General features: G+C 53.4%; 7 protein-coding genes across 7 annotated transcripts; 2 read left to right on the top strand and 5 right to left on the bottom strand.

Moving 5' to 3' along the window:
• Positions 1-703: 703 nt before the first annotated feature.
• CTRU02_209871 (3-amino-3-carboxypropyl transferase) lies at positions 704-3,344 on the bottom strand (the record flags this gene model as incomplete). Its single annotated transcript, XM_036720687.1, has 3 exons — positions 704-2,524; positions 2,582-2,899; positions 2,955-3,344. The coding sequence occupies 3 exons, from the start codon at positions 3,342-3,344 to the stop codon at positions 704-706; spliced, it is 2,529 nt and encodes an 842-aa protein (XP_036587527.1).
• A 2,838-nt stretch (positions 3,345-6,182) lies between these two features.
• Positions 6,183-6,860, bottom strand: CTRU02_209870 (succinate dehydrogenase cytochrome b small subunit; the record flags this gene model as incomplete). The annotated part of the gene is made up of 3 exons (XM_070205350.1): positions 6,183-6,539; positions 6,663-6,740; positions 6,768-6,860. 3 exons carry the CDS (start codon positions 6,858-6,860, stop codon positions 6,183-6,185), a joined length of 528 nt encoding a protein of 175 aa, XP_070060998.1.
• A 502-nt stretch (positions 6,861-7,362) lies between these two features.
• Positions 7,363-9,361, top strand: CTRU02_209869 (Tyrosine-tRNA ligase, mitochondrial; the record flags this gene model as incomplete). Its single annotated transcript, XM_036720685.2, has 3 exons — positions 7,363-7,604; positions 7,669-8,109; positions 8,173-9,361. The coding sequence occupies 3 exons, from the start codon at positions 7,363-7,365 to the stop codon at positions 9,359-9,361; spliced, it is 1,872 nt and encodes a 623-aa protein (XP_036587525.2).
• A 160-nt stretch (positions 9,362-9,521) lies between these two features.
• Positions 9,522-10,975, bottom strand: CTRU02_209868 (nitrogen permease regulator; the record flags this gene model as incomplete). The annotated part of the gene is made up of 3 exons (XM_036720684.1): positions 9,522-10,279; positions 10,338-10,796; positions 10,933-10,975. The coding sequence occupies 3 exons, from the start codon at positions 10,973-10,975 to the stop codon at positions 9,522-9,524; spliced, it is 1,260 nt and encodes a 419-aa protein (XP_036587524.1).
• Positions 10,976-11,515: 540 nt separating this feature from the next.
• CTRU02_209867 (Deubiquitination-protection protein dph1) lies at positions 11,516-12,927 on the bottom strand (the record flags this gene model as incomplete). Its single annotated transcript, XM_036720683.1, has 2 exons — positions 11,516-12,430; positions 12,493-12,927. 2 exons carry the CDS (start codon positions 12,925-12,927, stop codon positions 11,516-11,518), a joined length of 1,350 nt encoding a protein of 449 aa, XP_036587523.1.
• A 1,634-nt stretch (positions 12,928-14,561) lies between these two features.
• CTRU02_209866 (zinc-binding dehydrogenase) lies at positions 14,562-15,687 on the top strand (the record flags this gene model as incomplete). The annotated part of the gene is made up of 3 exons (XM_036720682.1): positions 14,562-14,594; positions 14,656-14,794; positions 14,852-15,687. The coding sequence occupies 3 exons, from the start codon at positions 14,562-14,564 to the stop codon at positions 15,685-15,687; spliced, it is 1,008 nt and encodes a 335-aa protein (XP_036587522.1).
• A 246-nt stretch (positions 15,688-15,933) lies between these two features.
• CTRU02_209865 (importin-beta domain-containing protein) lies at positions 15,934-19,130 on the bottom strand (the record flags this gene model as incomplete). Its single annotated transcript, XM_070205349.1, has 2 exons — positions 15,934-18,903; positions 18,966-19,130. 2 exons carry the CDS (start codon positions 19,128-19,130, stop codon positions 15,934-15,936), a joined length of 3,135 nt encoding a protein of 1,044 aa, XP_070060997.1.
• Between the last annotated feature and the right edge of the window lie 22 nt (positions 19,131-19,152).

Here is a 19,152-nt window from a genome sequence, read left to right as displayed (position 1 = left end):
GGCTGTCAGAAGATGCAAATAAAAAGTTGGCCTCCCAATTGCTTACAACAGCAAATGGCACATCATCAACACATTGTAGCATGTCTTTTCGCAGTGACAGCCATTTCACCTCGGCCTTTTATAGGTTTTGCTAGATCTCGAACATATTGTCAGGCATTCAGCGCTGCAGTTTGCTGTGTGGCAAGGTATCTGCCCACGACGCCTAGACAATCCAGCGTTACCAGGACCTAGGGTGGGTGACCTTTCGTTTTGTCGGCCAAGCGTCAACGTTAGCGTAGCAACTTTATCACTGCTACCATCCACACTGCCAGGGGTGTTATAACCGACAATATCTGTCTAGCTTTAGCTATCCATGTACAGCTTCTTTGGATGTTACGGGTGACGCAACTGGAGGAAAGCATGTAAATGAAGCATATCAGACACTTCCACAATTTCAAGTGCACAGCACTGAACAGTCATATGGAGGCGCAGTATACACACTCAAGCTTTTGTACAATACAATTTTCGATATTTTCAGCGCTAACAGTTTCTTTCACTAATTTCTTGATATCCTACGAAAAGCCAACCTCATAAGTCATTCTGCCCAACTCATCACTGGTCCCATAAACCCTAGAACTTCAAAGTTCAAATCCTCAACAATCCTTAGCGAGCAGACATGCCACTTTGCCTTCGTAAGCAAAGTTGCAGTGTAGCCACTTAACGCTTAAAGAGAGAAGCTAGTGATCTCGGAACCGCCCATGCGATCCATCTCGGGTGTCGGTGGTGGCAGGTTCTCTACCTTAGTACAGATCCAACACGACGCATACATGTTGACACGATCGATGCAGGCACCGTCGGTACGGGCGCCGACACGCTTAGGAGAGAAGCCGTGTGCCTCAAACACCTTGATATACCAGGGGCTCAGGGCGGACGAGCGCAGGAGGACACGACCGCCCATCTTGAGAGCGCGGTTGAGCTTCGTAATCTGGGCAGCAGCGGCAGAGGCCCCAGGGTCGAACCAGTCCATGCTGTCCATAATGACGGCAACGGTCAACGTGCCAGGGGTTATGCGGTTGATAACCTCGTCGATCTCATCCGTGTGGATGCGAAGACCGTCGAAGGAACCGGGGCGCGAGAGTTTGGCGTGAGCCTTCTCGGAAAGGTAGTCCGGGTGACAGCGGCGGGTGAAGTCGCCAGTCATGCAAACATGGTAGTAAGGATTGTTTTCGGCGATATGTGTCTGCTCGGCGACGGGGTCGAGAGTATTGACCATGTAGCGCCAGATAGCATGGGAACGAACCTTGCGAGCCGTAGGGGAGGGCCCCTTAACAGCTTCGCTCTCGGCATGGTCGTTCTCAATCATGGCGAGCTGGTTCTTGGGAACTCCGAGAGCGGCCCAGAGAAAGCTCTCCTGGCTGACGACGAGGTTGCAGACGAGCTTGGAGAGCAAAGCGGGACGAATCTTGTTTCGCCAGACCTCGCGTTGTTCATTGAGAGTCTTTGTGGAGAGGAACTCCTTCACAGCGGCGCGGCATCCAAAGATGCGCGAGATCCAACGGAAGACTCGAATGGCGTGGCGGGAGCCGCCGGTGTCGTAGAGACCATAGCCCTTGGTGTTGGAGAAGACGTGAACATTCTTGAGCCAATACTGGAAGGCTCGACTGGACAGGTGGGGAGAGAGTTTGGTAAGAAGTAGAGTGCGGAATTCAGGATGCTTGCCCTCGCCGAACAGCTTCCAGAAGTCCTCGTAGGGGAGTGCGGTGTATGATGCAACCTTGAGCTCAAGAAGGTGGTTCTGTGTTGGGTTCAGGTCAACGGCGTGGATCCTGGCCGGGCTTTGCATCGCGTAGGAGAGAATGTTATCACCAGCGCTGGTAATGGCCAACACGACATCGTCCGAGCCAAGCTTGAGAAGGCGCTCATCAACTCTCGAGTCCTCCCACGTGAAGGCATAGATGTACTCATCGTTGAACTGAGTGTGCTTCTGAAGCTGATCGTCGTAGTAGATGCGCCAGTGGTGATTCTGGTAAAAGAAAGAAGGCAAGGGCAAGTTTGCAGAGAGGTTCTGAATTGCGGCCATGAAGGCTTTGGAACGGATCTCAGGCGCAGATCTTTCGATTGCGCGGGTGAGCGCATCACCTTGGTTGGCAGGGAAGAGATAAGGGGATTCAGTAGCCAGGGCATCGATCTTCTCAATAATCTCATGGGGGAGACTCGTGGAAGAGAAGGGCTTCTTGTGGCATCCAACCCATACGTAGTACGGGATGCGGCCAAGAGTGTAGTTGCGTGTGTTGATGTTGAGAATGCTGCCGAACTTGTATTCAAGGTAGTCCCGGCGGCTTGCCTCAAGGCCGACTCGATCAACGTCAAACCATGCACGCCAAAAGGTTCTAAGGAACCAGTTGACGTGGCGTCCCACAAGTCCACCAGTGTAGTTGCGGAAAGCGAAGTCAATCTTGGACTGAACGTAGAAGTCGACGACGCCCATTACACCGTCAGGAGACAAGAGAGATATAAGCGAGTCGATAACTGAGTAGTAGTCGGGCTGTTGCAGCAAAGGCCAGTCAGTGTCTGGAAACAAACATGCATAGCGAAGACATACAATCATTGATAAGCTGTACGACATGGTGATTAAGTCGGCACCGCCATGCTCGGCGCGCTTGTGGGAGAAGTAGCTCAAGACGGGGGAACGCGGGTGAATGCGATTGTTCGGGAGATCATTTTCATAATCCTCCAAGCGGAACTTTCTCGCATCCTCACAAACGACCTTGACATTATTCCAGCCAAGGCGTTCGAAGCGCTGTCGGGCAACCTCACAGAGTGATGGAGAGAAATCAACGAGGTAGACGCTAGAGAAGAACTCGGGAACGTTGACAAAGCTGGACATAGCCTCAATGTTCCAGCCAGTTCCTCCTCCAACCTGTTATTCATGTTAGCATTGGTTTGAGCGTGGAATATTGATGATGATGACTTACATCAACCCAGATGCGCTTCGTCTTCTCGCCGTTCTTAGTGCCCTTCTCAAGGGCCTTCGCCTTCAGTTGCGCTGCGACAAGCGCAAGCATGTCCTCCCGACCTTGCAGGAGGACCTTCCTGGTTGCATCGTAAGCGCCGGCTTGCTTCTTGTAGAAGCTCTCTAGGGCATCTTGCTGATTGCCCTTCTTGTCGCCACTGTGCGGCTTGATGAAGCAGGAGTAGAAGAAGAGGAAGAAGGACTTGAAGAGGCCAGGAGCCTCGGTGCTCTCTTCATTTTTGGAAAGAAGCTTGGAAAACAGCAAGCCGCTAAGAGCGACAGCGCTGAGTCCAGCAAAGGTAGTTTTGAGATCGAAGTCGAGGGGCAACATGTTACCACCAAGAGAAGCCATGGTATTCTCTCATTGCTCGGGCGCAGAGAGGGTGCGTTGAAGCGTTTCTGGAGCACTTGGCAAGTTGAATTGGGAGCAAAGTAATGAGAATAGAAAGACAAGAAGAAAGAGAAAGGCCGTAAGAGGGATTCGCGTGACGTGAAGCACACGAGTGATATATAGATTTCCCAATACGACGAGCTATATTTCAGGAGGTCACTCGACATAGCCATCGTGTACTATCTACATGGCAATGTCGTACGCAACTTGCAAGACAATGAGGTAGCATATACGTATGTTGGTTCAAGGGTGGCAGAATGATATGCGGTCATTGCACCGCAATGCTTGAGAAGTGAAGCAGATTAACACTGGACTACCTGGGACCCTGAAAGAGCAACCCCACCAAGAGCAGCTCAATTGAGCCAACCCCGCCAGCTCGTTGCCGACTGCTGCTCTAGGTGAGGTAAACACGGATGGCCCATGTAAAGCCCCTGTGGGCCGGTCCATATCGACCAATAGCCAGAGCACATGTTCATACCATTTGGGCACAAGCATCGCACTTGGTGAAGCCAAAGCTGCTGGGCCTAAACCACTTGCGCCAATCCTTTGCTAGATTAACGACACGGGAAACTGCAAAGCACACCAGTGTTTCTCTTCTAAAGTCGTGGGGGGTGCTGGCCTTGGCTGCGACTCTGCAAGGAGCTTGGACTGATGGTCCCCTAATCCCCAGCTTCCCCCACGTTGCTTCTTCAACACTGCAGTCACATATCGTGCCACGTAGATGTTATCTTGTTGGTTCTCGCTGGAATCCACGTCTATTGCTTAACCAGACAGGAATCCCCATGCCATTGAAGGGCCCCCGGAGCTTGATACTGTTACTCGATGAATAGTTAGCCTGTAGGCGAAGCTTGTCCCAAACGGAAGACTCAACAGACTAGGCAAATCTAGGGCGCCGTCCGCTTCCCAACGGTGCCGTAATTTGCCAATGAACAGGCGGCAGGTCGACCATTTGGGCTGGACCACGACATCGCATGCTACCATGCATAACCGAATCGTTGCGCATAAGAGAGTGCAGAAGGAAGTTGCCCAACATTGAGCGACCAAACGTGATACCAATGAGAGGAGACGCCCAGGCCACATGGTCCCATTTACAACATCCCAGAAGGTCGGGGATGTAAGAGAGTTTGCCGCCTTATGAACGGAATAAAATCCTGGTGGAGTCCTCAGACCATGATCGTCGGGATACCGTTGTGAGAACCGATTTGGATTAACTATACCCAGGCGTCCTCTGGAGAGATAAGGCGCTGCAGCCGAGTCCCCCTCCCATGATTGTCACCAAGAATCGTATAATCTCAAACGGATGCGAAGAGAGCAAGGGGGGTTTTGGGATATTTTGGATCTCTGGAAAAGCAACGAATGCCGGGTATTCTTCTCAGATTTCGCTCCTAGAGAACTGCTAGTCCTCTTATCCAACCAATGGCCAAAACGACCGGATACAAAGTTCAACGAACTGCGGAAGCTGCAGCTAAACAGACATTGAGGAACCGTGACAAGCGCAGAAAAAGGACGTACTGGCCAATTACCGCCGCTGCCAGACACGGCAACTAACTGTTTAATAGGAAAGGTGCGGATGGAACACCACGCGCACACTGGGACTCTGTCCATATGTCTCAATCTACAAAACAGCCTTCGCCGTTGATTTGATTATTTTTTGGGTTCAAAAGTTCTGGTTTGAAGGTGACAGGATGGATGGTGAATCTAATTGCATTGGGACGATAAAAGGCGATGCTCCCCTGCCCTCGACACACTGTTAAATCTTGAGTCTGCTGACCGAACCCCAGTTGATCGCGGCCAATGGGGTGGTGCGTGTCGAGATATCAGATCGTTGCTCTCTCCAGAGGGTAACAGATACACGACAAGACCACGCCCTTGAAATGTGTTTTCCTTGGGCAGCAGGTGGTTTCTGCTACTTTGCGCATAATAAGTGCTGCTCGCTTCTATTCGCAGTCTTGGTTGTGGTCCTGGGATTCCTGTCCAGGGCGAAACGCCATCAGGCTCGGCTGCTTTCTAAATGTCTGGGTTTCCTGCAGGCTTTTTCTAGCCCTGTCTATAATCTGTGTTCTAGACAGCCGTCTCATTTAGCGGCATTACTACAATACAGGATAGAGACCCTGGCAACGGCCCCAGGAGCACCATCGCCGCTACCAAGGTGGGGATAACGACGACCGAAACAAACCCTTCAAATTCTACCTTTATCATATTGAGAAACATGAGGTTAGTAGATACGGTACGGCTCATGGGCGGGTTCCAAATTTCCCGCACCCATTGTTTCCATACACCGAAGATATCCGGCGGCCGTTGATCAAGAATTAGATCAAGGGTGTAAAGAGCGAAAGAGAGCCCCGATAGTCAGGTTCATTTCACAAGGCGTGAGTTAGTCGGACGAGATTCACCTCATCATACTACCGTCCCAATCTGCTTCGCGAAAGCAAACAACCGGTACCACAGTTCTCAAATTCCCCAGCTTACCCATTCTTACTTTTGCAGTCAGATACCAGTTCAACAAGAATGCGTGGGTAGGATCCACGCCCATTTCATTGACAAAGAATCCAATTTTGCCTAGACTGGTGATTGTACACTGGCCATTCCAATTCTAAACCCTGGCGCCTCCGAATCACACTTACAAGCCTTCCCCACGCCCTTTCACTGCTCCAATACGCGACATGATGTCGTCTTCGTAGCGTTTTTCTTTTTCCACACCATTATATCTATCGGTGGGATCGCTATCAGGTAATGATTTTTGCACATTAGCCCTTCCCATACAGTTTCCAACAAATAGTAGAGCGATACCCCGCTCAATTAAGCCTTCCACATGCGAGAAACGGCCTCGGTGACGCCGACATCGCTGGTCTCGAACTCGTACAGACCCAGACCGACGAGGGCAGTGGCAATGTTCAGAGCCCACATGGTACCCTTGCGGAGCTTGGGGTACGTGGGAGTGGGAACGTAGTCGATGATGATGTTCTGGAAACCGGTGTGGGAGTGAATCAGGATCAGGGCGCAGAGGATGGCGTCGGTCGTGGGGTTCAAGGAGCCGGCGGCGAAGGGGGTGATAGTGATCGGAACAAGACCGGCAGCGAGGATACGGTCGAAGCTCCAGTGGTAGGAGCCGTGAGCAGGGCTCGGGGGAGGGACGGGGGCAGGGTCGTTAACTATCACAGGTTAGAATGCTTCGCGGTTTAAGGACATTGACGTTCGCGGGTTCATTGTCGTACCTCCACCCTGAACAACCTCTGTAAAGTGAGTATTAGCATAGGTTCATAAAGATATACGAGGCAGCAAATCAAACATACGGGGACCAACGGGAAGCAGATCCCTCTTGGCAGTGTTGTGGAAGGCGGCGACTCTTATCGAGTTGTTGACGAATTCCTTCTGGACAGTCGGCTTGAGGAAGGCAGAGCGGGATGCGCCGGTCTTAGCCATACGGGCCGCCATGGCGGTCTGCCTAAGCAGAGCAGGACGCACAAAAGAAGCCATCGTAGTCGCGGAGGTAATTGCGCTGACCCGTCAATTGGGTGGTTCGGAGGGGAGAGATTTCTTGGGGATTCGGGCGTCAAAGGTTTTGGAGGCTAGGATTGAGAGAGAATTAGAGTGGATGATGCACTCGACCGGCGATGGCGATGATGGATTGCCGAGGAGCTTATTTCGAGAGTGTTGTGATTGGCCAGCTTCTCCCGAAAGCTGGACATGCTCCACGTGATTCGGATCGCGGGCGTCGACGGGAGAAGAACTGTCGGTCGCCGGATGAATAAAGACGCGGTACATCCTTATCGCAGGACCGATAAGGAAATTTTTGGAGCTCTGGAGGGTCGTGCTGCGCGACGAGGCAGCTCTGGTTGCAAGTGTGTCATACGAGGCGATTCCGAATTGCCCTCCAAACACAGCTTATCCACTGGGGTTTTTTATTTACCGTCATTCTTTTCAATGTGTTGTTAGGTATACTTCTTTGGCAATTTTAAATTCACATATGCCCCTTGCAATGGCGTCTACCCTGGGGCCCCGCCTCCCCGAGCTGCGGCGGAATATCTGCAGACAATGCGCCAGGTTGCCCGCGGTTCAATTGCAGCAAACCCGGTCAAGATGGATCTCGCAAAAGGTGGTAGCGAAGCGCCAGACGGCAGAGGAGGAGTGGGCAAAACGTGCCGACCTAATTCAGCAAGGAGAGCTCCCCAACATATGGGATGTTTTTGAAGAGCGTGGCTACATCAAAGACGTCGCCGGGTGAGTACAGCAGCAGCCACGCCCCCCATAGTTTCTTGTTGCAATAGCTGATCCAACTCTCCAGACGCCCTCCACAAATCAAAGAGCTTATGCGAACAAAGCGAATAGGCGCCTACGTCGGTGTCGACCCGACTGCCCCGTCTCTCCATGTCGGCCACTTGCTTCCCTTCATGCCCCTTTTCTGGATGTATCTGCACGGTTACACGGCGGTGTCGCTGGTTGGAGGCGCAACCGGAAGGATAGGTGACCCGACGGACCGGCTGAAGACCCGTGAGGTTATGGCGAACAGCGAGGTTTCAATGAACATTACCAAGATCCACTACCAGATGAAGAAGATCTGGGTCAACGTCGAGGCGCTCGGCAGGAAGTACGGCACGGAGCCGGATTGGGCGGCCAAGAGGCACCTCGTGAACAACAATATGTGGTGGCAGAGCCTGCCAATGTACGATGTGATGAAGAGGCTGGGTCGGTTTATGCGGATAGGGCCCATGCTCTCCCGCGACACGTGAGTCTTAACAACAAGCCCCCCCCCCTATCCACGGTTGCGTTGCTAACTAGATGATATCAGTGTCAAGAACAAGATGGAAAAGGGCGACGGAATGTCCCTTGCGGAGTTCACCTACCCTCTGATGCAGGGATGGGACTTTTGGCACTTGTACTCAAAGCTGGGCGTCCAGATGCAGATCGGAGGCTCCGACCAATTCGGCAACATCGTGACCGGTATCGAGGCCGTCAAGACGATCCGCTCATCCGAGGAAAACCCCAACATGAGGATGCCCGAGACCTGGAAGGACGACCCCATCGGCTTCACCGTGCCGCTCCTGACGGACAGCGCCGGCGTTAAGTTCGGCAAGAGCGCGGGCAACGCCGTCTGGCTCGATCCCTTCCTGACCAGCGCCTTCGACCTCTACGGTTACTTCGCCAGGAAATCCGACAGTGATGTCGAGAAGCTGCTGAGGCTCTTCACCTTCCTGCCCACCGCCGACATCGAGAGGTTGATGATCGAGCATCAGAAGGACCCGCCCAAGCGCATCGCGCAGCACACTCTCGCCTTCGAGGTGCTGTCCCTCGTCCACGGCGCCGACGTCGCCATCAGGGAACAGCAGCAGCATAAGTTCATGTACAGCAAGGGAGCCGCTGCCGAGATGGCCTCCTCGCCGTACGAGGCCGTCGAGGGCAAGCCCACAACCCTCAACAACGCCCCCAAGATGGACATGCAGCTGCCCCACGACCTCATCTACAACCAGGGCATCGCCCGCATTCTCCACGCTGCTGGTCTGGCCAGCTCCGTCAGCGAGGGCCACCGTATCGCCAAGGGTGCCGGCGCCTACGTCGCCGCCGCACCCGGTAAGGACATGCGTGGTCTCGTGCCCGGAAACCTGGACTGGACACCCGTGAAGCTGTGGTTCCCGCAAGATGTGTCCAAGTTCCTCATCGATGGCCGCGTGCTCATCATCCGCAAGGGCAAGCACAACGTGCGCATCATCGAGGTCGTCAGCGACAAGGAGTGGCAGGACAGCGGCAAGTCGTACCCCGGCGAGCCGTTCAAGGGCAAGACGCGTCTCGTGATGCAGAAGCTCAAGGAGATGGCCGAGGCCGAGGGCCGCAAGCTCAGTCGCCGCGAGCTCGAGAAGATGGTCAAGGAGAAGCTGGCTGCCGAGGAGGAGGCGATCACTGTCGCGAACAACCCGGATATCAAGTTCCCCACGAAGAGCGAGCGCCAGCAGGCTCGCGATGAACTCAACAAGTCACAGTAGAGCAGAGGGGAAGTCGGCGAGTGTTGGAGGTGTCACGATACCATGTACAATGCCTGTACACTGACTGTTATGTAAAAATATGCTAGAAAATGTAAAACACCAATCTCATCCATGACCAGATCTTGTACTGCCAGTCCACTTATTGTCTGCTAGATGCAAATCACCGGTAGAACACTGTCAAGTCCCCGCTCGGCACCGGGAGAGCCTTGAGCTTCTCCATGATCTCGCTATCCGTCACGTTGTTTTCCGTGATGATCTGGTCAAAAGAGTGACACCCATCCGTGTACTTCTGCAACGGATCCCCGCCAGCCTTGGGCCTAGCATGTCCCGTCGCCAATGCCGCCAGATACTGCTTAGACACGACGTACTTGTGCACGCGATAGAGACATCCCTTGATGACACCAAACTGCACCAAACGCCTCACGTCCACGTACCGCAGAACGTCGAGCCCGGCCTCCTGGTGACCCCTCAACCACTCCATCACGCTCTTCCCAACGCAGAAGGTCATCATGAGCCTGATCAGCATAAAGTTGCTCAGGCGCTGTCGGGCGTGAATACACACGTACGCGGCGCACTCGTCCACGATGCCGTCACGGTTCGCTAGGAAATCGTGGATGCCGGGCCGCGGTGCGTAGCAGGAGCCGAAAAAGAACATATCCAGCAAAAGGATGGTGTCGTAGTAGAGTAGATGGCGCAGGGCGAGCTTGGCGAGGTCGAGCGAGACGTCGGCGGCCCAGGCGATGCGTCGGACGTCGTTGACGCCGTCAATGTGCGCAACGACCTTCTGCATCGTCAGGTCCCACGTCGGGTCGACGATCTCGGCGAACTTCATCTTGGCGACAGGGACGTGCCAACCTCTCACCTGCGGAGGCGTGGAGTGGTGAGGGAAGAGCTTCATGTTAATTGTGTTCGCGTCATCTGCTAATCATCAGCTGGACTGCCTCGACAAGGACGGCAAGGAGGAGGGAGGACTGACCGACTGGGATCATGCACTCGCCGTAGTTATTCAAATCCTCCTTGACAATCTCCAACAGGCTCTCAATAGGTCTGCGATCACCTCCCCTTGGCCCAACACCGCTACCGGCCCCGGATCCCTCTTGGCTCAGATACTCATTCTGCTTCTCCATCTCCTTGAACGTAACGGCAAGCCGCCGGACGACAGGCTCGTACGGCGCCTGGTCCGCGTCGGCGTCCACTACGATGCCGAAATTGAAAATGAACTCATTACGCTGATATTTTGCGTGCGGAATGAGGACTGGGAAGCCCAGAATGGCATACTTGCCCTCCGGGTCCAGAACAGTCAGGTACCGGTTGAAGAAGGCCTTGCGCGGCATGATGTACTCTTGCATCACATCCCAATCAATCAGCGGCGGCTTCGTCGCGCCGGGCGCGGGAGTTATGCATCCCGTGGGCGACTGGGCCACGATGTGCGGGCCTACCGAGTAAAGGTCAGCGACGGAACAAATGAGGTTGTGGATGATGATGAGAGGGTGAAGCTCCAAGGCGTTTTAGGCAAGATCCGGTGCTGTCAAGGCATAAAGAAAAGAAAAAAAAAAAAGGCTTCTTCATACCTTCCTTTGGCAGGAATCTAGCATAGAAGATGCCTTGAATCATGATCGTTACATCTTCAGTTTAATAGGTTAAGTGGTGTAAGTTGCAAGTTCTAGCCATGCGACGGGAATTTTGAAGTGGCTGAGGAGTTGAAGAAGGGCAGCTGAAGTTCATCGGGTGCACGTTTACTGGGTCGGTCTAATTGCACCCCATTCAAAGCCAGACACATTAACTACAGATCAGCCAAAGACAGGCAATCTCGAAACCACTACTATCAAAGATTTCACACTAGTATTTTTTCCATTGGATTAAAAGTACAATCTTTGAAATTGGGGCAGCCTACGGAAAACAACCAATATGTTGGGTTTCTAAACGCATCCAGAGAGAAAGGTTGAACGAGCTGTCATAAACGTCGTGCCTGGTCAATTTCCTGCTGCCTCCAAAACTTGCCAAAAAACAAAGTTCAAGGCAGCTAGGTAGGGTATGTGCTTGTCCCTGTAACAGACCTATCAACTATTAAAGCGCGTTCCCTTACGGCGCTCACTGTCCTGCTAAACAACATCATCACCCTTCAGCATCTCTCATATCATGCATTCATAGTCATTACGAGCCGTTGAGAAGATGCTCAATCGCACCCTGCACACTTCCACCGCTCCGTCTAAGAGCCGCCACGTTTCTATCAAAGTCGAAAAAGCCCATGTCGTTGAGCTGGCGTAGCTGCTCAGCATAACGCTCCTCGGGAGGACGGTTGTCAGGAGGGGCAGGAGAGCCGCCGGCACCGCCTGCACCACCGAGACCCCACATGTTCATCATTTGCTGCATCATCTCGGGGTTGATCTGGCCGAACGGAGAGGCGAATGGGTTGGGAGGGGTCTGTCCCTGTCCCTGGCCCTGGGCCTGGCCCTGTGCGGCGTACGGAGGCGGCGCAAAAAGAGCGGCAAAAGGATTGGCCGGGGGCGGGCTTCCGGCCGTGTTTGCGCCAGGCGTGCCCTGGGCGCCTGCTGTGGCTCCCGCAGCCGCACCTGCCGTGTTCTGTGCATTGTCTCCCGTCGTTGTGCCCGTAGCAGTAGTGTTTCCTGCGCCGGCGCCTGGTTGTTGAGGAGGCGCAAACGGGCTGCCGGGGCCGAAGAGCGCACCAAGGTCACCCAGACCTTCCATGCCGCCGAAACCTGGGAAGCCAGGGAATGGCGAGCGCTGCGCGTTGTTACCAGCAGCGGCGGCTTCAGCAGGAGTCGTGTCGGTAGCACCAGGCGCGGGGAAGGCGGCGTTACCGCCACCCCCGGTCATGCTGCGCTGCATTCTCATGACATTGCGGAGCATATCCGGGTTTGTCATCATCTGGCGCATGAAGGGTGACTGAATGATCTCGCGAGCATTGGGCACATTGCGCAGGTGGGGGTTGCTTTGAATCATGTAGTTGATGAAGTCGGGGTTGTCGAGAGCGGCATTCATGGTCTGGAGCATGGAAGGGTCGGACAACATCTGGGCCAGCTGGTCGTCGGAGGGCGGGGCACCCATCTTTGGAGCGTAAGATTAGTTCATGTAACGCGTTAGTTTTGGGGGTGTGGGCGGGCACTTACTCCTCCGTCGGCTCCAAAGGTCTCGCGACTGGGTAGGTTGATGTGGCCGGCGTATCTCGCACCAGTCAGGCCAGCAAGAAGGTTGTTTGCAGTGCCGGCTTGCATGTTGGAGGGAACGGCGGGGGCGGCAGGTGTTGAGGATGTGGCCGCCGGCTGAGGCGCAGGATTGCTGGCGGCGCTCTTGACCATGTGAATGGTGTTGTTGGGTTTGATCTTGTAGGTAGCGAGGGTGTCGTCATTCTTCATGACGCGGCCGGAGTAAATAAGACGCTGACGTTCGACGGGGACATTCTCAAAGTCTTCACCGGCTAGCTTGGTCTTGAGGTCAAGCACGGTGGCCGACTCAGGCATGGTGATGACATGGTTGCTGTCCTGACCAGTCTTCACCTTGAAGGTGACCTGGGCATCACCGGTGCCCTCTGCATTATCGGCCATGGCCTCGATTCGGTGGGGACACGATAGGGCGGCTATGTGGTAAGAATGAACTGTTGGTATTCGGGCCTTCGCGAATGCGATGACGACGTCGATGCTCGCGGGGGAATAGTGGCCGGGCGGGGTGGGAAGGTTTTGTGGGTGACTTGGAGGAAGAGAAATAAGGAAAGGAGGAAGGGAAGGAGGGGGAAGAGGAGGTTTGACGGAGAGGAAGTTGTTGGGAATTCGTGAGAAGACGACGACGTATGTGAGGCAAAGTGAAGTCAGGGTAAGGTCGAGGTCAGTTAGGCAGTTAAGGTAGGTAGGTGGCCGGTCAGTCCAGCCGGTAGCTGCGGTCGCAGATTGGACGTCAGTCGTTGGCGACAGTGGATTAGACTGGAGCCGGGAGGGGCAACGGGCGAGATAGACCAGACCCTGCTGTTGCTACTATTGAGCACGGCGCCTCAAGCCCGAAGCAGGCACTGTACAGCGGTCGCCTGTGCGAACCTGACGAATTGGGTACCCTTTGCCGCAGCACGCTAACGCCGGTGGGGGCGGGAAGTGCAAGGGTTCCGACAGCTACAGGCGTCTACAGTCTGGACCGCTGTGTTGTCCTGGTTGCGTTGTAATAACGGGCGTACCGATTTGGGGAGTGTGATATGAGTTGCCGCAGGCAGTCCGTCTCTCTTGATATCTGTCAGATGTCGAGAACACACACTGCAGGATCGGCACACACAAACTGCTTTTGACACTTCGTATGGCGCCGCCACGTTCTTGATCCCATCAATTGAGGGTCCAAATGTACTAAGCAGGCAACGAGCACCCCGGCTCCAACTTAAAAGTAGCCTCAGGTCACTCTCTCAAGTCAACCGTTCCATCGTCATCCATCACCTTCCACCTTCAGCTCGGGTGTTTTCATTTTTGATGGAGATGCTGTCTTTTTTTCGCACTACACGTATTAAAGACAATTGACGCTAAGTGTGTCACGGGTATATACATTTTGGGATAAGGACACGTTTTTATTATTCTCCATCCAGTTCCGCTTTCAAATGAACTTCGAGGGTAAAGTTGGTTTTACAAGTACACCATTGGCCCGGTGTCTCGTGGGCCTAGAGATTGCTTAAGATAGATCGAAGGGTCATGTTCTCCCCCACCTCAATCAGAGCCGATCAACGGAACTGTTCACTGTAGTACAGTACTCCCTACTTGGTGTCGCATGCAACAAGCCCTTGACACCAGCCACGGATACAGCATCCCTTTCAATTGGCGCCCATTGCCACACGCCACAGCAGATGCAGTAGCTGAAATGACGACCACAGCACCACCCCCCTACCAGTGTGAATGTGGAGGGCGACAGAGACTTGGTCCGAGCACCAGCTCTCCCCCGGAATTTCGACACCGACCCACCGATTATGCCTCGGCTCTCCTCCCCTTCGGGGTCTCTGAGACCGCCGTCTGGGGTAGCAACTTGTGTAAGCTTTAAGACTAACCACGGCTAAAGCTCTCACAATGTTTGTCTCTCTACAATAACCCATATTCATCTTATTTGGACAATCACCGTGGAATCCAAGTTATCTATACCCTCGATCCAGTTGCATTTGAATCTAGTCTCTTTCTACCCCTATTCGTAACGCACCCAGCACACACAAAACACAGCAATGCGTGGCATTCAGATCAAGGAGTATGTCAAGGTAAGCTTCATGAAGACCGCATCACTCAAAACAACCAGATGCTCATCCTTAAAAATCGTAGTCTCCCAAGGAGCTCCGCGTAACGGATCTCCCGGAGCCCGTCCCCAAAAAGGACGACGAGTATCTCATCCAAGTTCACGCTTCAGCTGCGAACTTCTTTGACATCCTTCAAGTCCAAGGCAAATATCAGACTCAGCCTCGTAAGTCTTGCGCTATTTCCCCGTTATCGCGTACATAATGTTGACCCGTCAATTAAGCCTTCCCCTGGACATCCGGCTGCGAATTTGCCGGCGTCGTTCTCAAAGCACCCTCGTCCAACGCAAAATTCCCCGTCGGCTCCCGCGTCTTCGGCGCGACCCAAGGCGCCTTCGCCGAGAAGTGCGTTGCCCGCGAGAAGGAGATCCTCTCCATCCCCAACGGCTGGTCTTTCCAAGAAGCTGCGGGCCTGTTCATCACCGCACCTACCTCTTACGGTGCCCTTGTCGTCCGCGCAGGTATCAAGGCGGGCGACATTGTCCTCGTCCACGCTGCGGCTGGAGGCGTCGGATTGGCCGCAGTGCAGGTTGCAAAGGCTTTCGGCGCCACCGTTATCGCGACAGCATCAACCCAGCGGAAACGCGATGTTGCCAAGTCCTTCGGCGCAGACCACGTCGTCGATTACCGCGACCCCGAGTGGCCTGCCAAGGTGAAGGCGCTCACCCCCGGTGGAAGGGGCGTTGACATCGTCTACGACCCTGTAGGCATGGTCGACGCGAGCACCAAGTGCACTGCCTGGAACGGTCGTATTCTCATTATTGGCTTTGCGGCGGGCAAGATTGAAAAGGTTGCCATGAACAAGGTACTCCTTAAGAACATTAGCCTCGTCGGTATCTTCTGGGGCCAGTATGCTGTGAGAGAAAAGGAAACCGTTGTGAAGGTTTGGGAAGGCATCATGAAGCTCGTTGCTGAGGGCAAGCTGCGTGGTACCGAGTTCACCGACGAGGAGTTTGTTGGGCTAGATCGCATCCCTGATGCCTTGATAGCGCTGGGCAGCCGAGGCACATGGGGCAAGGTGGTTGTAAAGATCCCGCAGGAGGGCCAGAGCAAGCTGTAAGTAAAATGAATGGATGTACTTTTGCTACGGGGCACGGGACCAAATAAAAGACTCAACGCAACAATCTAACCACTGAGTTTGGACGCTTTCCATGTATGCGGTATGTTCTTTGTTCACATTTTCCGCCACCTTGTAAAAAGGCACACGATGCTTCTATCTCACTATCTTATCATGAAATCATAATCATTTCCTCCCAGCCCTTGTCCGATTCGCTGTCAAATCTTTTGCGGAATAATCAATACCTCCTCATGCACCCCTATTGACCTGCGTCAAACCCCAGAACTTCTGTAGTACATCCCTATCAACATTGATCGCCCATTCCTGCTCGAATTGCTGATCGCCGCCCGAGCGATGGATGACATCCTGCAACCTCTCCTTAACGAAATACATGGCGTTCACCGTATGAATGGGGTCTTTCTGAGTCCACTCCGTCTCCTTGAGGCTCTTGGGAGTCTCGTAATCATTGGGCTCCATTTCTTGCCAAATGAGCGAGTCGGTACCATCCTTCATACCGTCCTGAAGCTCAGCGATAGTGCCTGTCCAGAGAGCGAAGTAGTCTTGCAGTTTACCGAGCGCCAGGCTCTGCATGGGCTGTGGAAGCTCGAGAAGACGTGTCAAAGCTAACAGGGATAGCTTTTGTCGTTCGATATGGTCAAGACCATCGAGATGAGAGAACCACTCGCCGCTAAGCCAGCCCCATACATGCTCCAGAGGCCCAAACGACGTGAGCATCGTGACGAAAAGAGCTGGATCAGCAAGCACCAGCCGGGAAAGGATTGCAAAGTAATCACGTTCCGTGATTGTGCTCAGCTTGCTGACCTTTCTGTTCGGTCCGGTGGTTTGGTGGGCCTCCCAAGCGTCATGGAGGCTTTCCAAGACTTTCTTCAAGAAGCCGGTCTCCAGTAAGTCCTGGATTACCACCGAGGTTCCGTTGGTACCGCCTAGCTCAGAGGCAGCTCGAATTATGTATTCAATGCACACAGTGCCTTGTCTAACCTGTTCCCGACTCTTGGAATCAAGGACGCCTGATAACGCCTGCAGGAAAGGACGGCGCAGTCTATCTTCCAAAACCGCTTGCGTACCCAAGAGGATGTACGACTCTACTACCGATAGTGCCTGCGCAGCAGTCTCTGTCTGATACTCCAGGATAGGAAGTGACAACTCTGCTATGCTCATAATATCAGCAGACAAGGGAGGGTTACTTTGCATCAAGACCGAGTTCCAGAGCTCCAACACCTCATCAATCAGATATGTATGAAGATCAGAGCCAGTCTTTGCTGCGTCTGACAACAAAGGAACCATCAGATGCTGGTAACGCTGCGATTCACTGCCCATTGACATGACCAGTGCAGCGAATATGGCAATAATAGCCTGCTTGATCATGTAGTCCTCATTTCCGGAGTTCTCCCAAATATTGGGAAGGCTGGTCATAATGAAATCTCCAAATTGTGAGACGTGGTTCTCCAATCTGGTGACCAAGATCCGCATAGACTCCAAAACGGCAAGCTTAGTCTCGTCAATGTCGACATGCTGAAGCAATTGGAGAAGCTCATTGAGCACGTCAGCGGCGTACGGAAGGAAAGCTTCCGCGCTGAAGCCGAGTTCGTCCACAATCCATCGGAGTTGACGTGCAGCAGTAATCCTGACCACGACATCGTTGGTCGCGTCTGCAGGGTTGAGGAAATGCCGGAACATCTCGTAAATAAGCGGTCTGCTGCTATCAGCGATCTTTACGGTCACCCATTGGCTGACCATGATCGCGATTCGGCGGCGGAGCACTTTATAAAGGGGCCCTTGCTGTTGAGCATCCTGTACAATCGTGGAGACGAGCAGACTATCAAAGTCAAAGACGTTGACAACATTAGGTGCGGCCAAGCCCAAGGCCGTATACACTGCCTCCTTTGTAGCGATATCTGACTGCGGATTTACCGCGGTCTGGAAATACGAAAGCAAAGGAGGAATCATCAAATTTTTGAAGTTGACGAGCAGGTCCAGGAAGAGCTTCTCGGCGCAGGGTCTTACTTCCCACTCATAGGCATTGCCCTCACTTTGTTCTTGTTGCTCCCACTCTTCTGGGTCTTCTTCCCAAGCGTCCAAGTCAGCCTTACGGAAGACAAACAGGTGGGTGATGATGATGTTGGCCATCTGAACAACAAACTCATCCTTGAGGAGCTCTTGCTTAACAAGTGAAACAGCGTCGTTCTCGTCCTTCTTCGCCTCCGCGCTTTTGTATTTGAATGTCTGTTTGGGGTAGAATGCAATCCTCAGGCAAGATCTCATTAGGAGCAGGGCCCTCAGCGCTAGCCTCTCCAACAATGGTCCCTCTACCTTGGACTTTGATTCCGACTGTCCAGCGTCACCAGAAGACTGTCTAATACCGCCAGACTTCTCAAAAACTTCGGCAAACTTGGCAACCAAGTCCCAGTAGGCGTGTACCAGAGGCAGTGAATTCGGAAGTACAGCGAAACTGGCGGGATGTGATTCAGACATGTCGATGTGAAGCTTCGTAAACTGCAAGAGATGCTTCCCCACTGTGTCTTGATATGGTGCCGGTACGTGGGAGTCATGGCTGACAAAGCCAAGAAACTGGCCAAAGTGGCTCTGAGATACAGTCCAGAACTGCTGGACAGTCTTGTCGTTGTGAGGTGCCTCGTAGCCAACGACGAGTAGACGTCGAAGTGTTTTAAGGGATATGAGGCTGTTGAGCATCGCCAAATCGGCTGTATCTTCATCTCCCTGTCCATTTGATAGGAAATTGACCCAGATCGCCGACCTCTCGGTGTAAACTTCTCCAAGAAGATAGACAATCTCGGGTGTGACGGACTGAAGAGCGGTCTGTGATCGCCTAAGGCGCGCGGTACCGAGCTCCTTCACCACTCGAAGAAGGATCTGAAGGGCGCCATGTAAATGATGCTGATTACCATCCTTCGAGGCCCTCACGAGACCGATAATATTGGACAGCGCGTCTGGCCAGTGTTGAGGGTAGTCAATTCTGATGATCTTGGCGGTAACCAGGGAGTTATGCAGCGAAAGCCCCCTGTCCTCTTCCTCAAGAGTACCTTGAAACAAGCGCTGCCGAACGACGGTCTTCTCTGCCGGATCTAAACCGCCTTTAACGGTCGGGAGCAGCCGCCAGTATTTGTCGATTCCATTCTTGAGTTGAATCACAGCGAGAAATCGTATCTCGTGCGGGAGGGACTTATCAAGGAAAACCGTCTGTAAAGCACGACGTTAGTAGTTGTCTTGACCGGCATCTGGTTTCCGATGCGAGTACGAACCTGCAGCGAGGAGAAGTATCCGTGCTCAGTCTCCCATGATGATAGCTGCTGGCCGGCTGCCTGCCTACGCGCGTAGTCGGCCGAGGTCGCGGACTCGAGGGCTCGGCAGAGCTCCTGCAAGCTTAGCGGGTTGGCGTCACCGGGTACCTCGATAGCAAAGCTCATTTTTGCGGTCTCCTCGGTGAGC

Source organism: Colletotrichum truncatum (genome assembly GCF_014235925.2).
Source record: "Colletotrichum truncatum strain CMES1059 chromosome Unknown Contig_0006, whole genome shotgun sequence".
NCBI lineage: Eukaryota > Fungi > Ascomycota > Sordariomycetes > Glomerellales > Glomerellaceae > Colletotrichum > Colletotrichum truncatum.
Note: the sequence above shows the minus strand (reverse complement) of the source record. Positions and strands in the feature narration are given on the sequence as shown.